This window comes from Trachemys scripta, chromosome 3 (genome assembly GCF_013100865.1).
Source record: "Trachemys scripta elegans isolate TJP31775 chromosome 3, CAS_Tse_1.0, whole genome shotgun sequence".
NCBI classification, from domain to species: domain Eukaryota; kingdom Metazoa; phylum Chordata; order Testudines; family Emydidae; genus Trachemys; species Trachemys scripta.
Window position 1 is genome coordinate 26,735,979 of NC_048300.1, and position 20,355 is coordinate 26,756,333.

At 44.3% G+C, this 20,355-nt stretch overlaps 1 protein-coding gene across 4 annotated transcripts in view; it reads left to right on the top strand.

Moving 5' to 3' along the window:
• FOXN2 (forkhead box N2) overlaps positions 1–20,355 on the top strand; it is a 163,756-nt gene that overhangs the window by 92,779 nt on the left and 50,622 nt on the right. For 2 of the 4 annotated variants that reach the window (XM_034764331.1, XM_034764332.1), the window contains exons 3-4: positions 3,783–3,907; positions 16,824–16,888. In XM_034764331.1, coding sequence (XP_034620222.1) covers positions 3,783–3,907; positions 16,824–16,888 — 190 coding nt within the window. The remainder of the gene's footprint in view (positions 1–3,782; positions 3,908–16,823; positions 16,889–20,355) is intronic. The other 2 variants (XM_034764333.1, XR_004644953.1) reach the window with 2 other exon arrangements.

Sequence of the window (20,355 nt, forward strand, 5' to 3'; positions counted from 1 at the left end):
CAGTTTGAGAACTGCAAAACTAAGCATCTCTGATGGTATCTTATAGACTGAGCACTGAGTCTCATTGGGTAGACAGAAAGATTAACCTAAATAATCCATGCAGAAGCCCCTGGAACCCCATAAGATTGGGTCCCTACTCCATGAACTATTGGAACTAATTTTCAAAACTTTTATTAAATATTACATGAATATATTGTTTCATACTATAGAATTTCATACTATAGAATATATTGTTTCATACTATATAGTAATCCCTAATCCATGATGAAATATCTTTGAGCTATAATATATCTTAAATAAAACTACCTTTAGATAGGTTTTTTCCCTCAAAGCATTTTATCAAAAAAATCCTTTTTTTTTTTTTTTTAAATAATTGATTTTTATCCACCCTGAGTAATATACTCTTATTAAGAGGGTGGGTTCAGCCAGTTAGGGTAATCAGAGCTGTGGTGGGGTTAACTAGCTAATAGTCTATTTAAATAAAAATATCTAAAGAAAAAAAGTTGGTGTATTTCTTATAGTTTTCACACTAAGCTTTGTTGCAGGGTAAAGAATAGTATCCAGTAAAAATGGAATTTTACAGAAAGCAACATTCAGCAGCATCTGTTCGTAGGGCATTTCAATAACTACTAAATACTCTCAGTTTTATTTCTGAATTTTTTCCCTAATTCATAGTGCAAGCTCTTTTTATAACAAAATATTTCATCTTATGAAAAAAGCCCAATAACTTAGATCCCTCCGTGAGTGGATGCTACACTGGTGCTTTCTAAGCCTTGACAATATTTAATTGTCAGGAAACATCAGTTCATAAAAGCATAGGAATGGATCCTCAGCTGGTGTAAATAGTTATAGGCCCACTGAAGTCAGTAGGTATTTGACAATTTACAACTGCTGAGGCTTTATCCCATGAAGTTTGAAACTTCATTCTGAAACATTTTCCACATGTATTGACCAGATTACTTTTATTTTCTCTTCTGTCCTAAAATATAGAACTGCTCTAATGCAAATATTTAATAACCAACATGTGAGAATGGCTGTCTGGTATTATGCATTTTCTCTTCTTTTTATAAATTAACACAGAATCATTTGTATTTGTCTTTTTTTATTTTTTTTGCTTGATCCACTTTCCATCATCTGTATGCACTAGTGGCTTTTGTAAGATTCTGCCAGATTTCTCAACAGCAAAACTTGGCACTGCTACCCTCCTAGCTGTGACCTTATAGCTTAGTGAGAGATAAAGCAACCCTATCCGAGTATCTGATTTGTCTTTTCTGTATTACAAGAAGCAACTAGCCTGACTAATAGCTTTCCCCTATATGCAGTGAGTGGGTAAAGAAGCTTTGGGAGAAGTAGAGCATGTTCTCTCCTGCTTAGTTTTTTGATATGTCAATTTGAATAACCTGGAATGTGTAGCAAAATAGTGATAACATTGCTGGGCTTATGGGTACTGCCAAGTAGGATACACTAAATTGTCAGGGTTTCAGGTTTTGGAAACATGGGACCACAATAATTCACTTAGTAGTTGGTTACCAGACATGATGCTTTGTCACTAAACTATAAGCCACAGGGAGTCATTGGCCTTATCTGGACTAGGAAAAATGGTATTTTTTCCATCAAATTCAGTCGAGCTAGTTTAACGCAATTGAATTAACATCAGTATAGGTTCAGTGTGATGGGTTGTTTAATAAAAAAAAAACAAACAAACAAAAAAAAAAAACCCCTGGCTAGGAAAAGGTTAACGAGCTGCTGTGGGCTCAGTCATCCCGACCATGCTATAGGTATCCGGTTTGGAGGAAGAGGTTAAAAGGGTAGAGTCCAGCTCATTTGGGAACTGGCTGGAAGTAAGAGCAGACCTCCAGGTCTCGCTTTGTGAGAAGCCTTCTGGGGTCAGGAACTGCTTGAGATTGCTGCCAGCCAGTCTCTCTCTGAGGGAAGATAGGCTTGATGGAGGACTTTTTTTATTTTGATTTGCTACCACTGCCTTCCTTGCCATTGCTGGGAAAGACTGCTGTAGGTGTTGCGCCTCCCTCCCTCCCACCCCGGAAAGGGGTGACAGCCTAATAAAACACTTTTGTCTTGTACACCTGACTGGGAACCCAGCAGTGGTTGCCCACGAGCTTAAGAGCCACTCTGTTGCACAAGGTTGAACCCCTTTAGTAATTTTAGATGGTTGAGTTATAGTCTAATTTGATCTGCTAAAATCTAAACTGTGCTTATATTGGTGTTAAATGGGGGGTTCATTCAAGCTAAGGTCATTTGACTGAAAAAAGTATTTTCCCCAAGTCTTGACAAGGCCATGGACTTCAGTGTACTGTAGAAGAAACTGGCTGTTCACATTTTTGATTTATTGTAAAATACTATTCCAACCAGAAAGCAAAGATGGGGGAAGATGAGACCACAATGTCATCAGAGTATTACTCAAGAGTCCTAAGAGATACAAGAGCCTTCTGAACTGAAACATTAATGCAGAAACAGTCATTCAGATAAAAAGAGGAATTGGGCCTGGGGTCAGTCGGACAGTGTTTGTGTTTCTGACTTCCTGGAATTCTTAATTTCCAGCCAGACTCTGCGGGGGGTTGCAGTGGTTGCAGCAGCTAGTCTAACTTAACCCTTGCTGCGTTCACTTCATTTAAGGACATGTCTACACACTGAGGCTTGGTCTACACTTAAAGTTAATAGCTTCATTGGGCAGGGGTGTGAAAAACCCCACCACTGCAAGTGACATGGCTATGTCGACAAAACCCCCAGTGTACACACAGCTATGTGGATGGAAGAGTATTTCTGTCAACATAGCTAACATCGTTCAGGAAGGTAGTGTTCCTACATCAGCAGAAAAACTTTTTCTGTAGGTATCAGCTGTGTCTACACTAAGTACTCTGCAAGCTTAGGCTATGGGACATAGACATAACCTGAGAATAAACTATTCTGATTTAAACACCTTTTATATTGGTGTAACTACAGCCCTTATAATTAGGGGATTGTACTTTTTTAAACTGTTTCTAACCCAGTCTAGCAGTACAAAAGCTGTGTGTAGACCAGCCCTTACATTCATACACGCTCCTGGGATGCTGACTTCCCTTGCACCTAGTCAACCCAAAAATGATTTTCTTTTGAAGGTTAGAAGAAAACTGAAGTTTTTCTCAGTTATGCTGCTGTTAATTCACACATTTGTTTTTCAGAATTCGTTCCCCTTTTCTCATGTGATGCAAAAACAAGTCATGTTTGATTTAACTTCCAACATGCTATGCATTTAGTCCTCAGTACAGACATTTGACTTTGATGGATTTGAAAAGACTGGCTAAAACGAAAAAAGTTACTCTAAACCTCCCAGTCCTTTTTAGATGCTTATCTTGCAATTTTTGCTAATATGACTCTACTAATATGTACATTTTCTCATGCCAGCCTCTGCTGACACACTACCTGGGCTCATTTCACACAACTCCCTACATTCCTAGAGTGCAGGAGAGAGAGGAGGGAATCCCAACTTTGGGATCCTATTTCTGTGGGCAGAAAGGGGGCGCATATTGCTGCCCCTCAAATGGCTGAACAGACTTTCTTCAAACTTACAAAAATATTTAGCATGGACTGAAATCAAAGTTTACAAGTTCTAGCTGAGAAAATGGTGAGGGGAAAATGGTTTTAGAATGGAAATACCGTAGCCTATAGTCAGTGTTGATACAATGGATGTTTAATATTAGTATTGTAACAATGGACTCCTATGGCTTGTTTACTAATTTCTCCTAAATCTTCTGATTCACACTACTATGTTTCCCCCTCTCCAGGTGAATGGAAAAGGTTCATTATGGTGTGTTGATCCGGAATATAAGCCAAATCTTATACAAGCACTGAAAAAGCAACCTTTTCCCTCAGCACTTGCATTTTATACCCCACCGGCATCACCACCGAGGTAGGCAAATTTTCCGTTACAAGTATAGCATTAAGTTATGGTAACATATCCCGAAGAACACAACAGCCTCGACAGTCTATAACACAAAAGAAGTCGTTATTTGAAAGAAAAAAAATGGGGTGACCAGTCATTTCCCACAAACTCTGTTTTTCCTGACATGGGAGTGGAGAGGAATGGAGGTAGAGGGCTGGAAGAAAGACAAAATACTGCATGGAAGGGTGGATAATAGATTGAAAATGACTGGTGGAGAGAAGGAGCTGAATGGGGCTCAGGGAGGGAAGTGGGCAGAATGGACAAGGAAGTGAGAATCTAGCGAGTCTAGATTATCAGGCTGATACATCAGGACACCTGTCTCATGAGAAGCATTTGATATCTGTGGGGAAGGAGGGAAAGTGTATGAAGCAAGTGGGCAGGAAGGAGGGCTCCCTCTCCAGAAAAACTGGGACACCTTTAAAAAATGGGGGTGGAGAAAACAATTTTTAACTCTGTGTATTCTGTTCTCCTCTAAACTCAACTCATAGCTATGTTTTCTATCCCATTCCTGCAAGCCCAGCATCTTTTTTTTGGGGGGGGGAGAGCAAGGGGCAGGAGTTAAGGGGTTGAGAGGAAGGCTGGGGGCATTGGTTTTTTGCCTCCTGCTCAGCACTAACTTTTATTTTTTGCTCCACTTCCTCTATGCCCTTTGTTAATCTCCTGGGCTTTCATTGGGTTGGTTGGTTTGTTTTTACTGCTTGTCTTCTGCTGGTTCCTCTTCCCTTTATATGCACCCTGTTCTCTCTCTATTCTCACTTTCTCCCTGTTCTTTCTTCCCAATGTGACTCTACCAGGGACATAGCTAGGAGCAGCACAAAGAGGAGCTACTGCTATTAGCAAGTCTTTGGGCTGCCTTTCAGCTATTTTCAGGTTTGTTGGGAGCGGATATCCCTTCTTTTCTCACTTACAACTTGATGTGGGGTGAGTAGCTGTCTGAACCTCTGTGGGTAGCAGTACTACACAGTGCTTTGGAGAACAGGCAATCCTGGGTGACTAGATATCCTGGGTTTTGTGTAAATGGGACAAAATCCCAGTTTCAGTGGAACTAACCACTACTAGCCTGGAATGTCTGGGCACCTTTAAACTTAAAGAAAAGGTGCTAGAAAAAAATAGTGACGTATTGAAAACACTTATTTGCTGACATATCTACAAAGCAGGGGCGGGCAAACTTTTTGGCCTGAGGGCTGCAGCAGGTTTCGGAAATTGAATGGAGGGCCGGTTAAGGGAGTCTATGCCTCCCCAAACAGCCAGGAGTGGCCTGGCCCCTGCTCCTATCCCCCTGCTTCTTGCCCCCTCACAGCCCCCCCCAGACTCCTGCCCCCTCCACCACCTTCTCCCTGTCCCCTGGCTGCCCCCAGAACCCCTGCCCCGACTGCCACCCCATCCAACCCCCCCTCCTTCCTGACTGTCCCTCTGAGACCCCTACCCCCATTCAACCATGTTCCCTGCCCTCTGACTGCCCCACCCCCATCCACACCCCTCCCCCGACCACCACCTTGAACTCCCTTGCCCTCTATCCACCACCACCACCCCGCTCCCTGCCCCCTTACTGCACTGCACCAACCAGAGCACCAGGACAGGCAGCCGTGCCGCCTGGCTGCAGCCAGCTGAGCTGCCCCAGGAGCTCGCAGCCCTGCTGCCCAGAGCATTGTGCCGGTGGCGCAGTGAGCTGAGACTGCAGGATCAGGGGAATAGCAGAGGAGGGGCTAGCCTCCTGGGCCAGGGGCCAGGCAGGAGGGTACTGCAAGCTGGATGTGGCTCGTGGGCCATAGTTTGCCCACCTCTGCTACAAAGGAATACTCCATAAATAAACTATTTCCATTCATGTTGGAGGATTTCTTTTGTATGTTCATACTATTTTAAAAAGTAAACTACTTTAACTTTTTAAACTGGAAAAATAAATTATATTAAAGTGTGTAACCTAAGCTGAGGATGGTAGATGGTTCAACTCTAATGAATAAAGAGAGATTTCAATATTACTTTCTGGTAGAACTTATAATTGCTAGGTCTACTACAAAACTCAACTTGGCATTTTACTTTTAAGTGAAACTGCTACACTGACCCTTGGATTTGACACCCTAATGCAAGCGTTTAAATACATAGTAGTGAATAAAAAGCTTTGCACAGCTTGGTGGCTTACACTTGGGTTTTGTATTCTCTTATTTACAAAAGTGGTCTCTAACCATCTAGCTATGCTAAGCCATATGTGATCATTCTTCTGTTTGAAAGAGCCCAGCAGAAGAATTTGAAGCTATTGTAAGGCACTTCGGGATATTCTGAACTTGTTAAAAATAATCAATTTTAACATAGATTTTAAAATGTCTAAATGCAAAGCACTTTTTTATAATATATAGCTGCATTTATTTGGAAAGAAATCGCTATTGGAATAAAAACATTAATAAAAATCACTGAAGAAAATTTAAGTACTATTAAATATTCAGAACTAAAAGTGTCATAATATGGTTTGTGGCCTTTTCAGGCTTCTTGTTGTCGAAACAATGGCAACTGAAACGATAGTCATTAGATTCTAGAAGGTGATGTGTTTTACAAGAGCTAGTATTTTTGCATAATGGACGTGAGCTTCTCTGTAGATAAAATTTGAAGTGAAGGCTCGGTCCTAAAAACCTTTGTTCACAAGGTGTGTGGTGTTTGTGTTTGGTTTTTTTTTTTTTGTCTTGTTTGCAGAGTCAAACCCTAAATTCATAAGGACCTGATCCTGCAGACACTGAAGTAGGAGTAACTTCATTCATATGAATAGTCCTCATTGACAACAGCGGGGACCACATAAGTGAGAAACTTTACTCCAAATGCATAAGTATTTGCAGGATCAGGTCCTAAATTTGTAGCACTTTTGTTGTTTGTAGTTTTTCTTTTTCATTGAAGCCAGGCATTAGTCTCCCACTAATTATGTTAGTATTGCACATAATGTGAAATACTGGCCCTATTGAAATCAATGGCAAAATTCCCATTGACTTCAATAGGTCCAGGATTTCACTGCAGGCTTTATTATTGCATATCTTTTTTTTTTTTTTCCTACTAACTAAATGTTTGATATATTTCCTTCTGTCTTTTAAAGATGTTTTTCTTTTTAAATGCCCCTTTTAAAAAAAAATTACATTTCTAGGCCTCTGACCTATGCAGGAAAGGGTTACATTCATCCTTCTCTTTTTTTTTTTTTTTTCTTAGCCTAAGTTTGGCTATGTCTACATTACAAATTTAAGTCAACTTAAGTTATGTCAACCTACAGCCACCTCTGTAATTAAACCACCTTGCATGTCCTCACTACGCTCCATGTGTTGGCAGAGCACATCCACAGTAGCAGCTCTTGCATCAACACAGAGAGCTGTGCACTGTGCGTAATTAGCCCTCTGTGCAACTGGCGCAGGATGTTTTGGGAAGGGTTTGTAATGCCTCATGGGGGCAGGTTTAGTGTCACATGATGCAGGTTTCTCAATCCCATCATTCCATGGGTATCCTACTAAATTGCCAGCTGCTTTTCAAATGCCCTGGTAACCTGCAAGCTAACCATCTCTGTTAGAAAGCATGGATCCTGCATTGCTCTTCAATATTGTGCTGTGTGTTACGAACATAAGGCTATAAGAGGAGTTCAGTGGGGGCTATTTGGCTGAGGGAGGCTGTAGAGGAACATTTTAACACTGAGCCAGAGTAATGTGTTCCTGTAGTGTGCTGAGCCTGGCATTGTTTGTTTGCACCACGCTATAAACCTTGTATGATTGCTGTGTGTGCCCAACTCTTATAATGCATGTGCACCTATTGCTATTGTCTCGAATGTTAGCACCGGCCACCATGTGATGGAGAATAATAAAGAGAAATTCCGTTTCCAAAAGTAGACTTTTATTCCACACCCATGCAAACAGACCTATGTAATACTGAGGTAAACTTCATACATGCAGGGGAAAGTATCTTTAAAGGGGATGGAAGAGGGAATTCATAAGCACATACCCCAAGGAGGCTCTCACAGCTGGGTATATGTGCAGCTGTAATGTTTAATCTCCCATGGGGTGGAATGCCTTGGGTATTGCTGTGGCCCCAGAAGATACATGGAATTGGCAGGTAGGGATGAGGGGAAGGGGAGTGTAGGGAGGTCCTTGTGATTCTCTCTCCCAGCCTCCCTACAGTGATTTCTCCCCACAGACCAAGGAAATCCACCACCTTCTGTGTACTCCAGGCAGCAGCATGTTTGCTGCATGGAGCTGGCTTGCTCATCTGGGCAGTCGCCCTGCAAATCCATGGATATCCGTTTTATATCATTTTTGTGGATCACGGATCGGATGTGGATACAAATTTTGTATCTGAGCAGGGCTCTAGCTATGTGAGCTCTCCACACTGAACAAACAGGAAGAGCAATTTCAAAACTCCATGGGGCCTTAAAAGGGGAGGAGCACATATCTGTGTACCTGGCTGCAGGGCAGTGGAGTTCAAAACAGTGATCAGAGCAGTCACCGTGGGCATTGTGGGATATCTGCTGGGGGCCACTTAGGGTGACGTAAGCAATGCAGTATCTACACTGACACTGCGTCATTCTAACCAGGTTGCCCTAAGTTGTCGTCGGCGTAGCAGGAAAGTTAAAGCAGCAGCAGGAGTATTGCAGTGTGTACACCTCCATAGTTAGGTCAATGTAAGTTGCCTAATGTTGGCTTCTCTTTGTAGTGTAGAGAAGCCCTTGAATCTTAATCCAATAGTTCTTAGAGCTGTGGTTTAAGGCATACGTAAATATTACTCTAAAGTTTTATTGTGAACAGAGTAATTCAGACATTTAGCTTCAGCTGTTATTTCAGCAGTAGTGCAGCAAGGAAACAGTTTCTAAATAATAACAATTAATAAACATGTATATGGTATTAGTGAGACCAGTACTCAAATAATGAGTACTGTTCTGGTGTCAGCATTTTAAAAAGATGTGGAAAAATTGGAGAGGGTGGAGAAAATGTCTTACAGTGAGACTTTTAGAGTTTACAATCTATTTAGTGTATCAAAAAGAAGATTCAGAGGTGACTTGATTGCAGTGTATAAGGACCTTCACATGGAGAAAATACCAGGTACTAAAGGGCTCTTTAAACTAGCAGAGAAAGAGATAACAAGAACCAATGTCTGGAAGCTGAAACCAAACATATTCAAATAAGAAATTAGGCACATTTTTAGTGTGTGACTAACCATTGTTGAAAACCAACAAGGGAAGTGGTGGATTCTCCATCACTCGATGTCTTCAAATCCAGATTAGATGCCTTCTGGAAGTTATGCTTTAATCAAACACAAATTGTTATGCTCAGTACAGGGGTATCTTAGTGAAATTTAATGGCCTCTGGTATCCAGCAGTTCAGACAAAAAGATCAAATCATCCCTTCTGTCCTTTATGAATCTAAATGCTACTTTTATTAGTGAACAATATATATATATATAGATATAAATAATGCCAAACAGAATGCTATAATCCCCCCACCCCAAAAGCTTTATCCTATCCTATGAAGAGAGAGAAAATGATGGTTACTGTGCCAGAGGAAGCCCCAGATTTCATCAAGAGGGTTTGTATTTGTAGTCAGTAATATTTTAGCATGGTCTTAGAGCTATTGTTCACTTGTAGTCCCAAAAAATATAATTGTTGCTTTTTTAAAATTTGGTCAGCTTCTGATCTACAGGACCTGTTTTTAGACATAAATCTTTGGTACAGTAAATGATTGGTGTAATTGATGTACTTTGTTTATGTGAAACCTGTTAAGCAAGTTGAGTATGGCCAGTTTCAAGATGTGCATTTTGCCTTTGGGTTATGATCACCTAAACCCTGATCCTGCAAACACTTGAGCATGTGCATAACTTCCCTTGTGTGATTAGTTCCACTGAAGTCAAATTATGTGTGGACAAAGTGTTTGCAGGATCTGAGCCCATGTGAAAGGACAGGTTGCTATGTTTCTTGCACACTTGCCACTTCATCACTTTATGTGAAGGACTGCAAATCAAACAATGTTGTGTAGGTCCCTTATTTTCCTTCTGATAACAGTTGTGATTTTTCTTTCTTTGAATAAATTCTCCTTGTTCATCCTCTCCCACACCACAGCAACCTATCCAGACAAAAATTGAAATAGCTGTGTTTGTTTATAGAGCTAAACTGTTACGTTTTCTTGGGTGGTGAATGTGACAATTTTCAGTGCTAATAAAAATGAGACTGATATCAGTAACTACTGCCAAATATAATGTAGGCTAGCAACGTACCAGTTTCGTTACACGCATCAATTAATGCACTTTTGTCCCTGATCTGCTGCACCATTGCTAATCTAGTTATGAAATCCTGTTCAGCAGAGACTGTTAACTATGCCAAAGTGAAATTGTGATTATATGATGAGGATGAATCCACAGTGATAATTGGACTAATAACAAAAATACCATGGGCAGTGGCGGATTACTGCACAGGCCTAGGGGCCCAAGCAAATTTGGGGCCCCTGGAAAAATCTACCCCCACCACGACTCCGGGGCTGGAGGAGCTCTCGCTTCCAGCCATGGCCCTTGGGCTGGAGGAGCTTCTCTGGTCTCGGAGCTGCAGCGGGGTGTGGTGATGGAAAGGAGTGAGTGGGATCATGGGGGAAGTGGTGGAATGGGGCGGGGCCATGGGCAGAACAGGGGGCAGGGCCGCAGGGAAAGGGTGGAATGGGTTGGGGCTATGGGGAAGGGGTGGAACAGGGGTAGGGCTGCAGGTGGAAGGGGTGGGGCAGGGCCACAGTTCTGGTGCCAGGTTCCTCTCACTTGCTCTGGTCCAGGGCCCCAGGAGACTTTAATCCACCTCTGATCACGGGCATCGCACACAAACAGGTGATTCCAGAGCTGTAAGGACGTGCGCAGCCAAAGGAATAAGACAGTCACCTAATAAATAAAAACATTTGTCAGCCGAAGGATTCCGTTGAAATTAAGCTCAATTCAAAGAAATAAATACAGTTTTAAAACACAAATCTCAGGCAAAACCTGTAAAATGGAAAAAACCCTAGAGAATTAATAAAATTAAACATAAACTCATCTAAACATTATGGCCAAGATTTCCCAAACTGGATGCCTAAAGTAAGGTCCTAAATCTGTAGTTAATTATCTAAAAGTTGACCTGATTTTTAAAAGTGCTAAGCAACCAGCAGTTCCCATTGATCTCATTAGGATTTGTGGGTGCTCAGTACTTCTGAAAATAAGGTTCTTCTTCGAGTGAGTGCTCATGTGCATTCCACAATAGGTGTGTGTGTGTTTGCCACGTGCACCGGTGCTGGAAGTTTTTCCCATAGCAGTACCTGTAGGGCAGCGTCCCTAGCAACCCCTCGAGTGCCGCCACTATGGTGTGGTATCAGGGATGCTGCGTGCTCCCCCCAGTTCCTTCTTGCCACCAGTGAAGGTACTTCGGAACTGCTCTGTTCCAGCTCTGCTATAGCTTTCCCTGCTCAGACTTCGTTTATTTCGTAGTTAGTTAGTACTTGTAGTTTTAATAATAATAATAAAAAAAAAAAAAGGTAGTATAGTTAGAATAGATATGTACGCCTGGGTCGGGGCATGCCTTGGGCTTTAAGTCGTGCAACACTTGTAAAAGGCCTATGCCCGTGAGTGATCGGCACCTTGATTGTTTACGCTACCTGGTGGAAACCCACCCCAGCGACCGCTGCAAAATTTGCAGATCTGTTTAAGCGTCGGACCAAGAAGGAGAGGGACATATGGCTCTGAGCCCTATTGATGGAGTCGGCCCTGACCCCGTCACCACTGCACTGCTCCAAGTCAGCACTGAGCACTGCGGCATCGGTGCGTGGCGACCCAACAGTGCCTTCCACCAGTCGGCACTGCTCCCCATCCACGGGACACTCTAAAAAGACGAAGAAGAGGTCTTCTCCATTAAGGCACCAGGGCAAGGCTGGGGACGAGACTAGACCCGTGTTGGGCAGCTCTTGATCCCCATCGACTTTGCGGCCTCTGACTCAGGTCAAGCCGAGTAGCCCAGCCCACTCCGAGCCAACCTCCCCGGACGCCAGTGGCCACATTCAGGTGCCCTCCATGCCGGAGGCCCTGCAGGTGGCTCGAGACGTAATGTCTCTACCAGTACCGGTTGCACTGACACCAGCAGTTCCCTGGTCCAGAGGCAAGCCGGCGCTCGGATCTCCACAGTCTCCGCCTGGACGGTACCACTCACGGTCGAGGGAAGGTTCCTGACGCTGCTCTCCACACAGTGACCGTCCCGCTCGCAGCCCACAGGTTGGCTGGCTGGGTGCCGAGCAGCAGGGTGTCCAGGCTGCACTCCGCCTTGAGGGAGCACAGACCTCGTGATCAGAGCGTGCCCTGCCGGGACCAGGACAGGCGGCACTGGGGGTCTCTGACTCCGAGAAGCTATCGTAGCCCCAACGTCGCTCTCAGTCCTTGTCCCGGTCACTCCCGCAGCCCCAGGCGTAGATCGCCGGCAACCAGCTGTCGCGGATCCACCCGTCGGAGCTGTTCGTGGAGCAGCCATTACAGACAGTACTCCCGGTCCTCCACGCCGGGATCATGAGCTCGAGCTTGGCACTGCTTGCGACACTGTCACTTATCCCCATCCCAGGATAGCGGTAGATCATATGCCAGCCCAGCCTCCAGACAGTCAGTGAGCCAGGTGGGTCAGGCGGGGCAGTCTGCTCCGACAGTGCCACAGCAGGTGCAGTGGCACTGAGTTCCCTGGCCAGCACCCTGGTACCAATGGGCCCCGACACAGCGCCCGGTTGTGGCTCGCGCAGTGGCCGGAGCCTCAAAAAGACCATTGGCCTCCTCAGCCACCCATGAAGGGGGTCAGTGGAGTGCTTCTCCTCGGTGCGGCGCTCAGAAGGGGACCAAGTGTTGGGACCTGCGGCTCTGGTGGGGACGTAGTGTACCACACCCCCATTCTCATCCTCCCCCGATGACGCAATCATGGCACCTCATCCTCCTGTCCCTCAGGAGGACACAAAGCCCACCAAGAACTTTTGAAAAGGGTGGCATTAAGCCTCAACCTACAAGCTAAGGTGGTGGAGGAACTCTCGGACTCCCTCTTTGATGTCCTCTTGACTACAGCGCCAGCCAGGGTGGCTCTCCCACTCCACGAAGGGGTGGGAAAGATCTCGAATGCCCAGTGGCAGACCCCGGCTTCCTTACCCCCCCCATCTCTAAGAAGGCAGAACAAAAATATTTTGTGCCTGTTAAGTATCAGGGGGTAGCCGTGTTAGTCTGTATCTACAAAAACAACAAGGAGTCTGGTGGCACCTTAAAGACTAACAGATTTATTTGGGCATAAGCTTTCATGAGTAAAAACCTCACTTCTGGCACGAGTATCTATATACCCACCCCATCCCCAACTCTCTAGTGGTTGAGGCGGTCAACCATAAGGAGTGTCAGGGCCAACCTGCTCCTACCCCAACGAATAAGGACTTGAGGAGACTAGACTTGTTCGGTAGAAAGATTTATTCTTCCTTGAGCTTCCAACTGAGGGTGGTGAACCACCAAGCCCTGCTGGACAGGTATGACTTTAACTTGTGGGGCTCAATGCCAAAGTTTGTGGACTCCTTCCAGGAGTGTGATAAGAAGGAGTTTAAGGATCTGGTTGAGGAGGGCACAGCTGCTGCCAGAGCAGCCCTTCAGGCAGCCTCGGACACTGCGGACATGGGTGCAAGATCTATGGCCTCTGCAGTGTCCATAAGAAGAGCGCTGTGGCTCCTGTTATCTGGGTTGTCCAGCGAGGCACAGAGCTCCTTGCAGGACCTCCCATTCGATGGCAAGGCCCTGTTCGCAGAACAAACAGACTTGAAGTTACACGGTCTCAAGGACTCCCGCACAACATTAAAGACTCTTGGTCTCTATGTCCCAGCCCCAGCCAGGACCAAGTTCAAGCCGCAGCAAGCCCCCAGTCAGGCCACCCACTCCAGATACGAGCCCCCTTCTAAAAAATCAAGGGACTATAAAAAGTGCTCACAGTGGCAGTCTTGGCCTGCACCCCAGCCTGGGCCCTCCAAGGGCAAGCAGGCAGGTAAGCGCCAGTTTTGATGACACCCGGGGATGACTTACCAGTTTGTACCAGAGATCCACCCGACCTTCCCTTCTCCAACTGTCTATGTACTTTCCTCCCAGAGTGGTCGCTGCTGACCTCGGACCAATGGGTCCTCAACACAATCTCCCTGGGCTATACCCTCCAGTTTCTCTCTACCCCCACCCACCACCCTCCCTCTGCGTCCCTCTTCAGGGACCCCTCTCATGCAAGCTTACTTGAGCAAGAGGTGGGGCGGCTCCTTCACTTAGGGGCAGTGGAGGTGGTGCCGGCAGAGTTCAGATACAAGGGGTTCTACTCCCACTATTTCCTTATGCCGAAGGCAAAAGGGGGCTCAGACCCATCCTGAACTTGCAAGGCCTGAACCAGTACATGGTAAAGCTCAAGTTTCCATGGTCTCTCTGGCCTCCTCATCCCCTCCCTGGATCCCAGAGACTGGTACACCACCCTCGATCTCTAGGACGCGTACTTCCACATTCATATATTCGAGGGCCACAGGCATTTCCTCCACTTCACATTAGGACAGGAACACTTCACCGTCCTCCTGTTTGGCCTCTCAATGGCACCAAGAGTCTAGATGTGAGACGGGCTCTGGCTTTTTACCTGGAACGTACAAAACCGTTCAGGAAGTCTTCGCAACTGTTCATCTCCACGGCCGAGCCATGAAAGGTCGGCTGATCTCCACTCAGTGGCTCTCCAACTGGATCACTTCGTGTGTCCGTACTTGTTACGACCTGGTGGGAGTTCCCCCTCCACCAATTGTGAGGGCGCACTCGACTAGGGTGCAAGCCTCGTTGGCTGCCTTTCTGGCTCACATCCCTATTCAGGACACTTATAGGGCCGCCACATGGTTGTCAGTCCACACGTTCACCTTGCATTATGCGATCATCTCCCAAACTAGGGAGGACGCCGGGTTCGGTAGGGCGGTGCTCCGTCCTGAGTGTCTGTGAACTCCTACCCACCTCCAACAGATATAACTTGGAATCACCTATTGTGAAATGCACATGAGCAATCACTTGAAGAAGAAAAAACAGTTATCTTTTCTGTAACTGGTGTTCTTCGAGATGTGTTGCTCATGTCCATTGCACATCCTGCCCTCCTTCCCCGCTGTCAGAGTTGTCTGGCAAGAAGGAACTGAGGATGGGGGGAGTGCGCAGAGCCCCTTGTACCGTGCCATAGCGGCGCCACTCCAAGGGTTGCTAGGAGTGCTCCCCTATGGGTACTCCTAAAGGAAAAACTTCTGGCACCGGTGCACGGGGCGAGCACGCACATCTATTATGGAATGGACATGATTAGCAACATATTGCTAATCAAATTTCTTTTGTATACATTTTTAATGAAATTTAACATACTACAAGGGCTGGTTGAATATCAAAAATATTTTCTGAATATACTACTTGGTTAATTTCACTTGTTTGTATTGAATAATGTATTCACAGAATAGTATATGGCCAGCTTTAGAGCTGGTCGGATAATACAAAAAAGTATCTGTCGATTTTATTTGACAAATACTTGTGAAATTTGTCAATTAATGTATGAGTCAAGTCCTGCTTAAGCAGTCCTGCTTACTACATATCTTTCTTTCTATTCCTCCTTTTCTTCCTTGTTTTTTCTCTCATTTTTGTCTTTTCTGTAATATTACCGTGTATCACTTCCTGCATTGTCTTCAGTGTCTCAGAGACCAATATAAAAGATGGGGGTGGAGGAGCACACAGTCTCCAAAGGCAACATCTAGGAGACAAGCCAACTTCCCCTCACCTGTCCCTGGACCCCGTTTCGGGGCTTAAGTGTCTGATTACATTTGAAGGCCCTCTCCTCTGCTCCCCATTTCCTTTGGAAAAAGAAGTCTCTCTGTTCCTTCCTTCCACTGTAGTCTTCTGGCTATTAGTGTGTCTGGGGGCTGGTCTACACTGGGGGGGGGGAATCGATCTAAGGTACGCAACTTCAGCTACGCTATTTGCATAGCTGAAGTCAAAGTATCTTAGTTCGACTTACCTGACCATCCTCATGGCGGCAAGTCGACCGCTGCGGCTCCCCCGTTGATTCCGCTTACTCCTGCCGAGGTGGAGTACAGGCGTCGATTCGGGGATCGATTTATTGCATCTAAACGAGACGCAATAGATCGATTACTACCTGCCGATCCGGCAGGTAGGGTAGACGTGGCCTGGGAGTGCTTTACTTTGCCCCACTTCCAAGCCTCCTGGCTGCGGGGAAGGGAAGAGGCACGTATCTGTGTTGCTTTACTGCTCCCTTAGCCTCAGGTTTTGAATCCTCCTCTCCAGTAAAAAGTTCCATTGCCTGCTTCTACTTCTGTTCAGAGCTTTCTCTAGCAACTGCAGAGTGAGATTGACTTAATTTGTCATTGACCACTACATTTTGGTTAGCAGCAATGAAACTGACAGGACTCTTGACAGTCTTCATTTAGCTACAGCCTGGCAAAATCCTTAGCAACAGTAGAGGCACCTGAGTTCTGGACATCACTGCACTGATTTACACTTAAGTCATATTTAGAAAGTTTCTTCACAACCATAAAGGCTAGAGCTTTTTAAAAAATTCTAATGAACACTTAGAATCTGCACAAGTTGATGGCTGGCCAAGCAAAGTTTCCTAATCACCCCAAAGTGAATGGGCTTTTTTGAGTCCTGATTATAAATCTATATAGTTCTGTAATCAGACTGGCTTGCTTTCTATTTAGCTACCAAAAGTAGTAGAAATTGTGGGGCTTCCTTGGCTTACCTCTCCTATTTTAATGACTTTTTTTTTCTTTTAACTTTTTGTGGTATAAAAATTTCTTCACTTCATCTAGTCACAGTATATTAAATTTAGTACTATTTATGGTTTTAGTAAAAATTTTTTTCTTTTCAGTAGGTCATCCTGTCCTCATTACTTAACCTCAGTACTTAAGCAGAATCATGACCGGTCTCTAAAAGGTAATTATGGCATTAATATTCTGTATGTTTTGCCCTCCCACAATGCTATTCATATTCAGAATAAATTGCAGTCTGAAATGTGAAGATGGACTTTTGTCAAAGTGTACAAAGACTCTTTCAGAAAAGTCACTTAATAGAGTGCTCTTTAGTTGTCCTAGTGTGTCTTTGGTTTAAACTGATTTTGTTCTTTTAGTAAATCCACCACGAGCTTTTTTTAAAAAAAAGTTTAGACTTTGTACTTTGGTGTAATTACACCAATGTGTGCAATGTCTTTGAATGATATGGGCATATGCTGCACTTCTGTGAAACAAGGATGTCATGGTGTAAGTAAATCCAGAGTAGCCTGGTTAACACTGCCATTCCACCTCATAAATGCTCTGTGCAGGACATCCTGCTTTATGGCTAGTCTTATGGCCATATCCTGCAAAGCTTTGTGTATTAAAATCCGCGTGTCTGTTCTCTTTGTTTTCTATTCCCTATGACAGTGGGAGAAAAATTCTTCTGAGTCTGGTTATTTATGTTGTAAGGAACAGGAGTATCTGAAGATTTATGCCTAAAGTCATGATGATTAATGTGATAGCCAGAAGAGCCCTATGATTGCACCATGGGCCAGCACATCTCTCTGCAATGTCAAAAAATGTTAGCTTTTACCTTTCAGAGGAGAAAAACTGCATTTGGATCAATCCTGGATCAATCCCACAAGGCAGAGGTGCAGGATTACAATTTCCTATGGTCTACTCATGAGATCCATAAAATACTATGGGATCCAGATGTGAGTCTCGCAGTTATGCAAAGGAGAAAATATAGCATGTCTGTCTTTCACCATCCTGGTGCTGAGAAGGGGTTCCACTCTTAGAGAAGCCAATCCTCCTTCATGGCCTTCTGTGCTCCAACAGCCAGTAAGGGCAGAGGATGGTTTATAATAAAAACATTTGATGGTCCCCCTGGCAGTCTGCAGAGTACAGGGCTCTGTTAATGACGTGACAGATGATAAAGATTCTCTTCTCGAGACGCGCCATTTATCTCTGCACCACTCCTTAACACGGGCTGTCCTTCTTTCAAAGGTCCCTTCCCTTCTCCTTTATTTTATTTTCAAGGGAAATTTCATTTGCTTTCAGATGAAGCAAATTCTAACAAGAAGCTGATTTTTCTGTCTGCCTTTACTGTGCAATATCTGGGGGAAGGGGGTTGTTGCCCCCCACCCTTCTTTAAAGGGAGGATTGTGCATCAGTCTTCATTGACAAGTGGGTGTCAACCATGGTGAACATGTGTGACACTACATTTTCAAGCCAGCCTCAAGGGCATAGGAGGATACCATCCCTTTTATTCAAGAAAAAGTTTACTCCACTGTCTTGTTCTTTGTTTCCATTGGTACCATAGAACCTGTCACCAGATCAAATAGGTTTTGATGTTTTTATTGGCTCTAGATAGAGCTGTAGACATCCTAATATGTAACACTCTCCCATATTCAGGTTATAGTTCTGTTTTCCCAACCGAATTAGTAATAAAATAAATATTAGATCACATAACCTTCCTTACAGTTAATGGCTCTTATAATATAGATACACCTTTAAATCATCCCCCAAAAAGGGTAATGGAGAGAGATTGGAAGGGCCTGAATCAGCACACTGTTAAGGATTAACAATATGTTTAGCTGCTGTTAGGGCTCAACAGTGTAATACAATATCTTTCATTTCCCATGAGGACATAAAAAAATGTTGCCTCACAACCCTTGTTTAACCATACTTATTTTTGTAGAGCAGATAGCACCTATAAGACACTTCAAAATGTAGTCATCCTTCTGTGTGATTTATCGCTGTTGTGAGAACTTCACTCACTGGTGGCTCGAAGGCTGAAAAGATATAAGCTGTACTGCTACTGAAAGCTAATGGAAATTCATTTTAAGTTGTGTATTTGGATCTGAAAATTCTCTGTTCAAGTCCTAGCTGAGTCCCGAATCTTCCTGTTGATATACTCAGTTATTGATCTGAACCACACTGTCTTGACTCTAATACATCTTAATGTGTGTCCACCTGACACAGTATGTACGCCAAGTATGCAGTGCACTTCAATAGTCCTGTCGTTTATAGAAGACTCTCTTTGATGCTGAAGTGAAGTATTTTATCATCCCTAAAATACATTATGATTTGTTCTGCAGTGGTAGCTCTCATCCTCAGTATATAACATGTTAATTTTTGGTCATACAACAGTCATGTATGTTTGGGATTCTTTGCCACGTGGACAAAAAAGAAATATCACTTAACTATAAGTGCATATTATGCCTTTCTAGTAGCCATTTCCTCATCCCAGCTGGTTCTATCTAATCTGTCCATCTAGGTTTTGATGAGTGCAGTATAACACGGGTTTGGGATCTTGCAGTAGCCCTATCCTGTAGACTTTCTGATGTTCAACCAAGAAAAAATTAGCCATTAGGGCAATCCAGCTTTCACATTCAAAGGTAGTGTTATTGTTATATGTAAATAGTACTTCTTTCACCTTAGTTTATCTCCATCTAAGGCCAAGCATAATTTTGGCACTTCATTTCTCCCTAAATAGGAAAAGCGGCCTCTGATTTCAAAACATCGTATTCTATACAGTCGTTCCAGAAATATACTAAAACCACCATATACCGAGTACCTGAACTAGGATTCCTACAGAGCCTGTTGTATATGGTTGAATATACAACTGATCAATAAAAAGGCATATTCCACCAGAGGTTTAGTGTCCTGAGCAAGAAGGAAATGTCTGTAGAGGATCTCTGCTGATAGCTGTTTTGGAGGGGGAAGGGGTGTCAGGTGACTTATCCTGGATCTTGAACTGACTGGCTGCCAAGAAAATGTTAATTTTTTTTTTTTTTTTTTTTAGCCATATAGGAATAACCTTACGCACGCTTCTCAAATTCCAGTATGAGGCACAACTGACTTAATAGAACCTAAGCAGGAATTTAGTGATGTAGCAGACAGGCAGATTAAATAATCAATTTCTTCAGCTGTATGTGGGGCTTTAGGCAAATGAAATGGGAGGTTAGTTTTAATTTTCAGCCACAGACCACCAGAAAAGTTAGTCAGGACTTTTGAGGATTGTTCAGCAGGCAGCATTAAATTTCATTCATCCAAACCAGGTTTTTGGTTGTCCCATGATGCTGGTCTTAGGATGTTTCCTGGCCTGTTTACTGAACAGCTGGTGAGTAGGGTTACCATACGTCCGGTTTTTCCCGGACATGTCCGGCTTTTCGGCACTCAAACCCCCGTCCGGGGGGAATTGCCAAAAAGCCGAACATGTCTGGGAAAATACCGGCCAGGCACTTCCCCTCCCGCGGCGGCTCTGCTCCTCCCCTGACTCTTCAGCTCTGTTTAAGAGCCGAGCTGCCCGAGCGCTATGGGCTTCGGGCAGCCCCCTTGCCTCCGGACCCTGCGCAGCCGGAGCCCGGGAGGGGAAGTGCCCGGCTGGGGGCGCAGGGTCCGGAG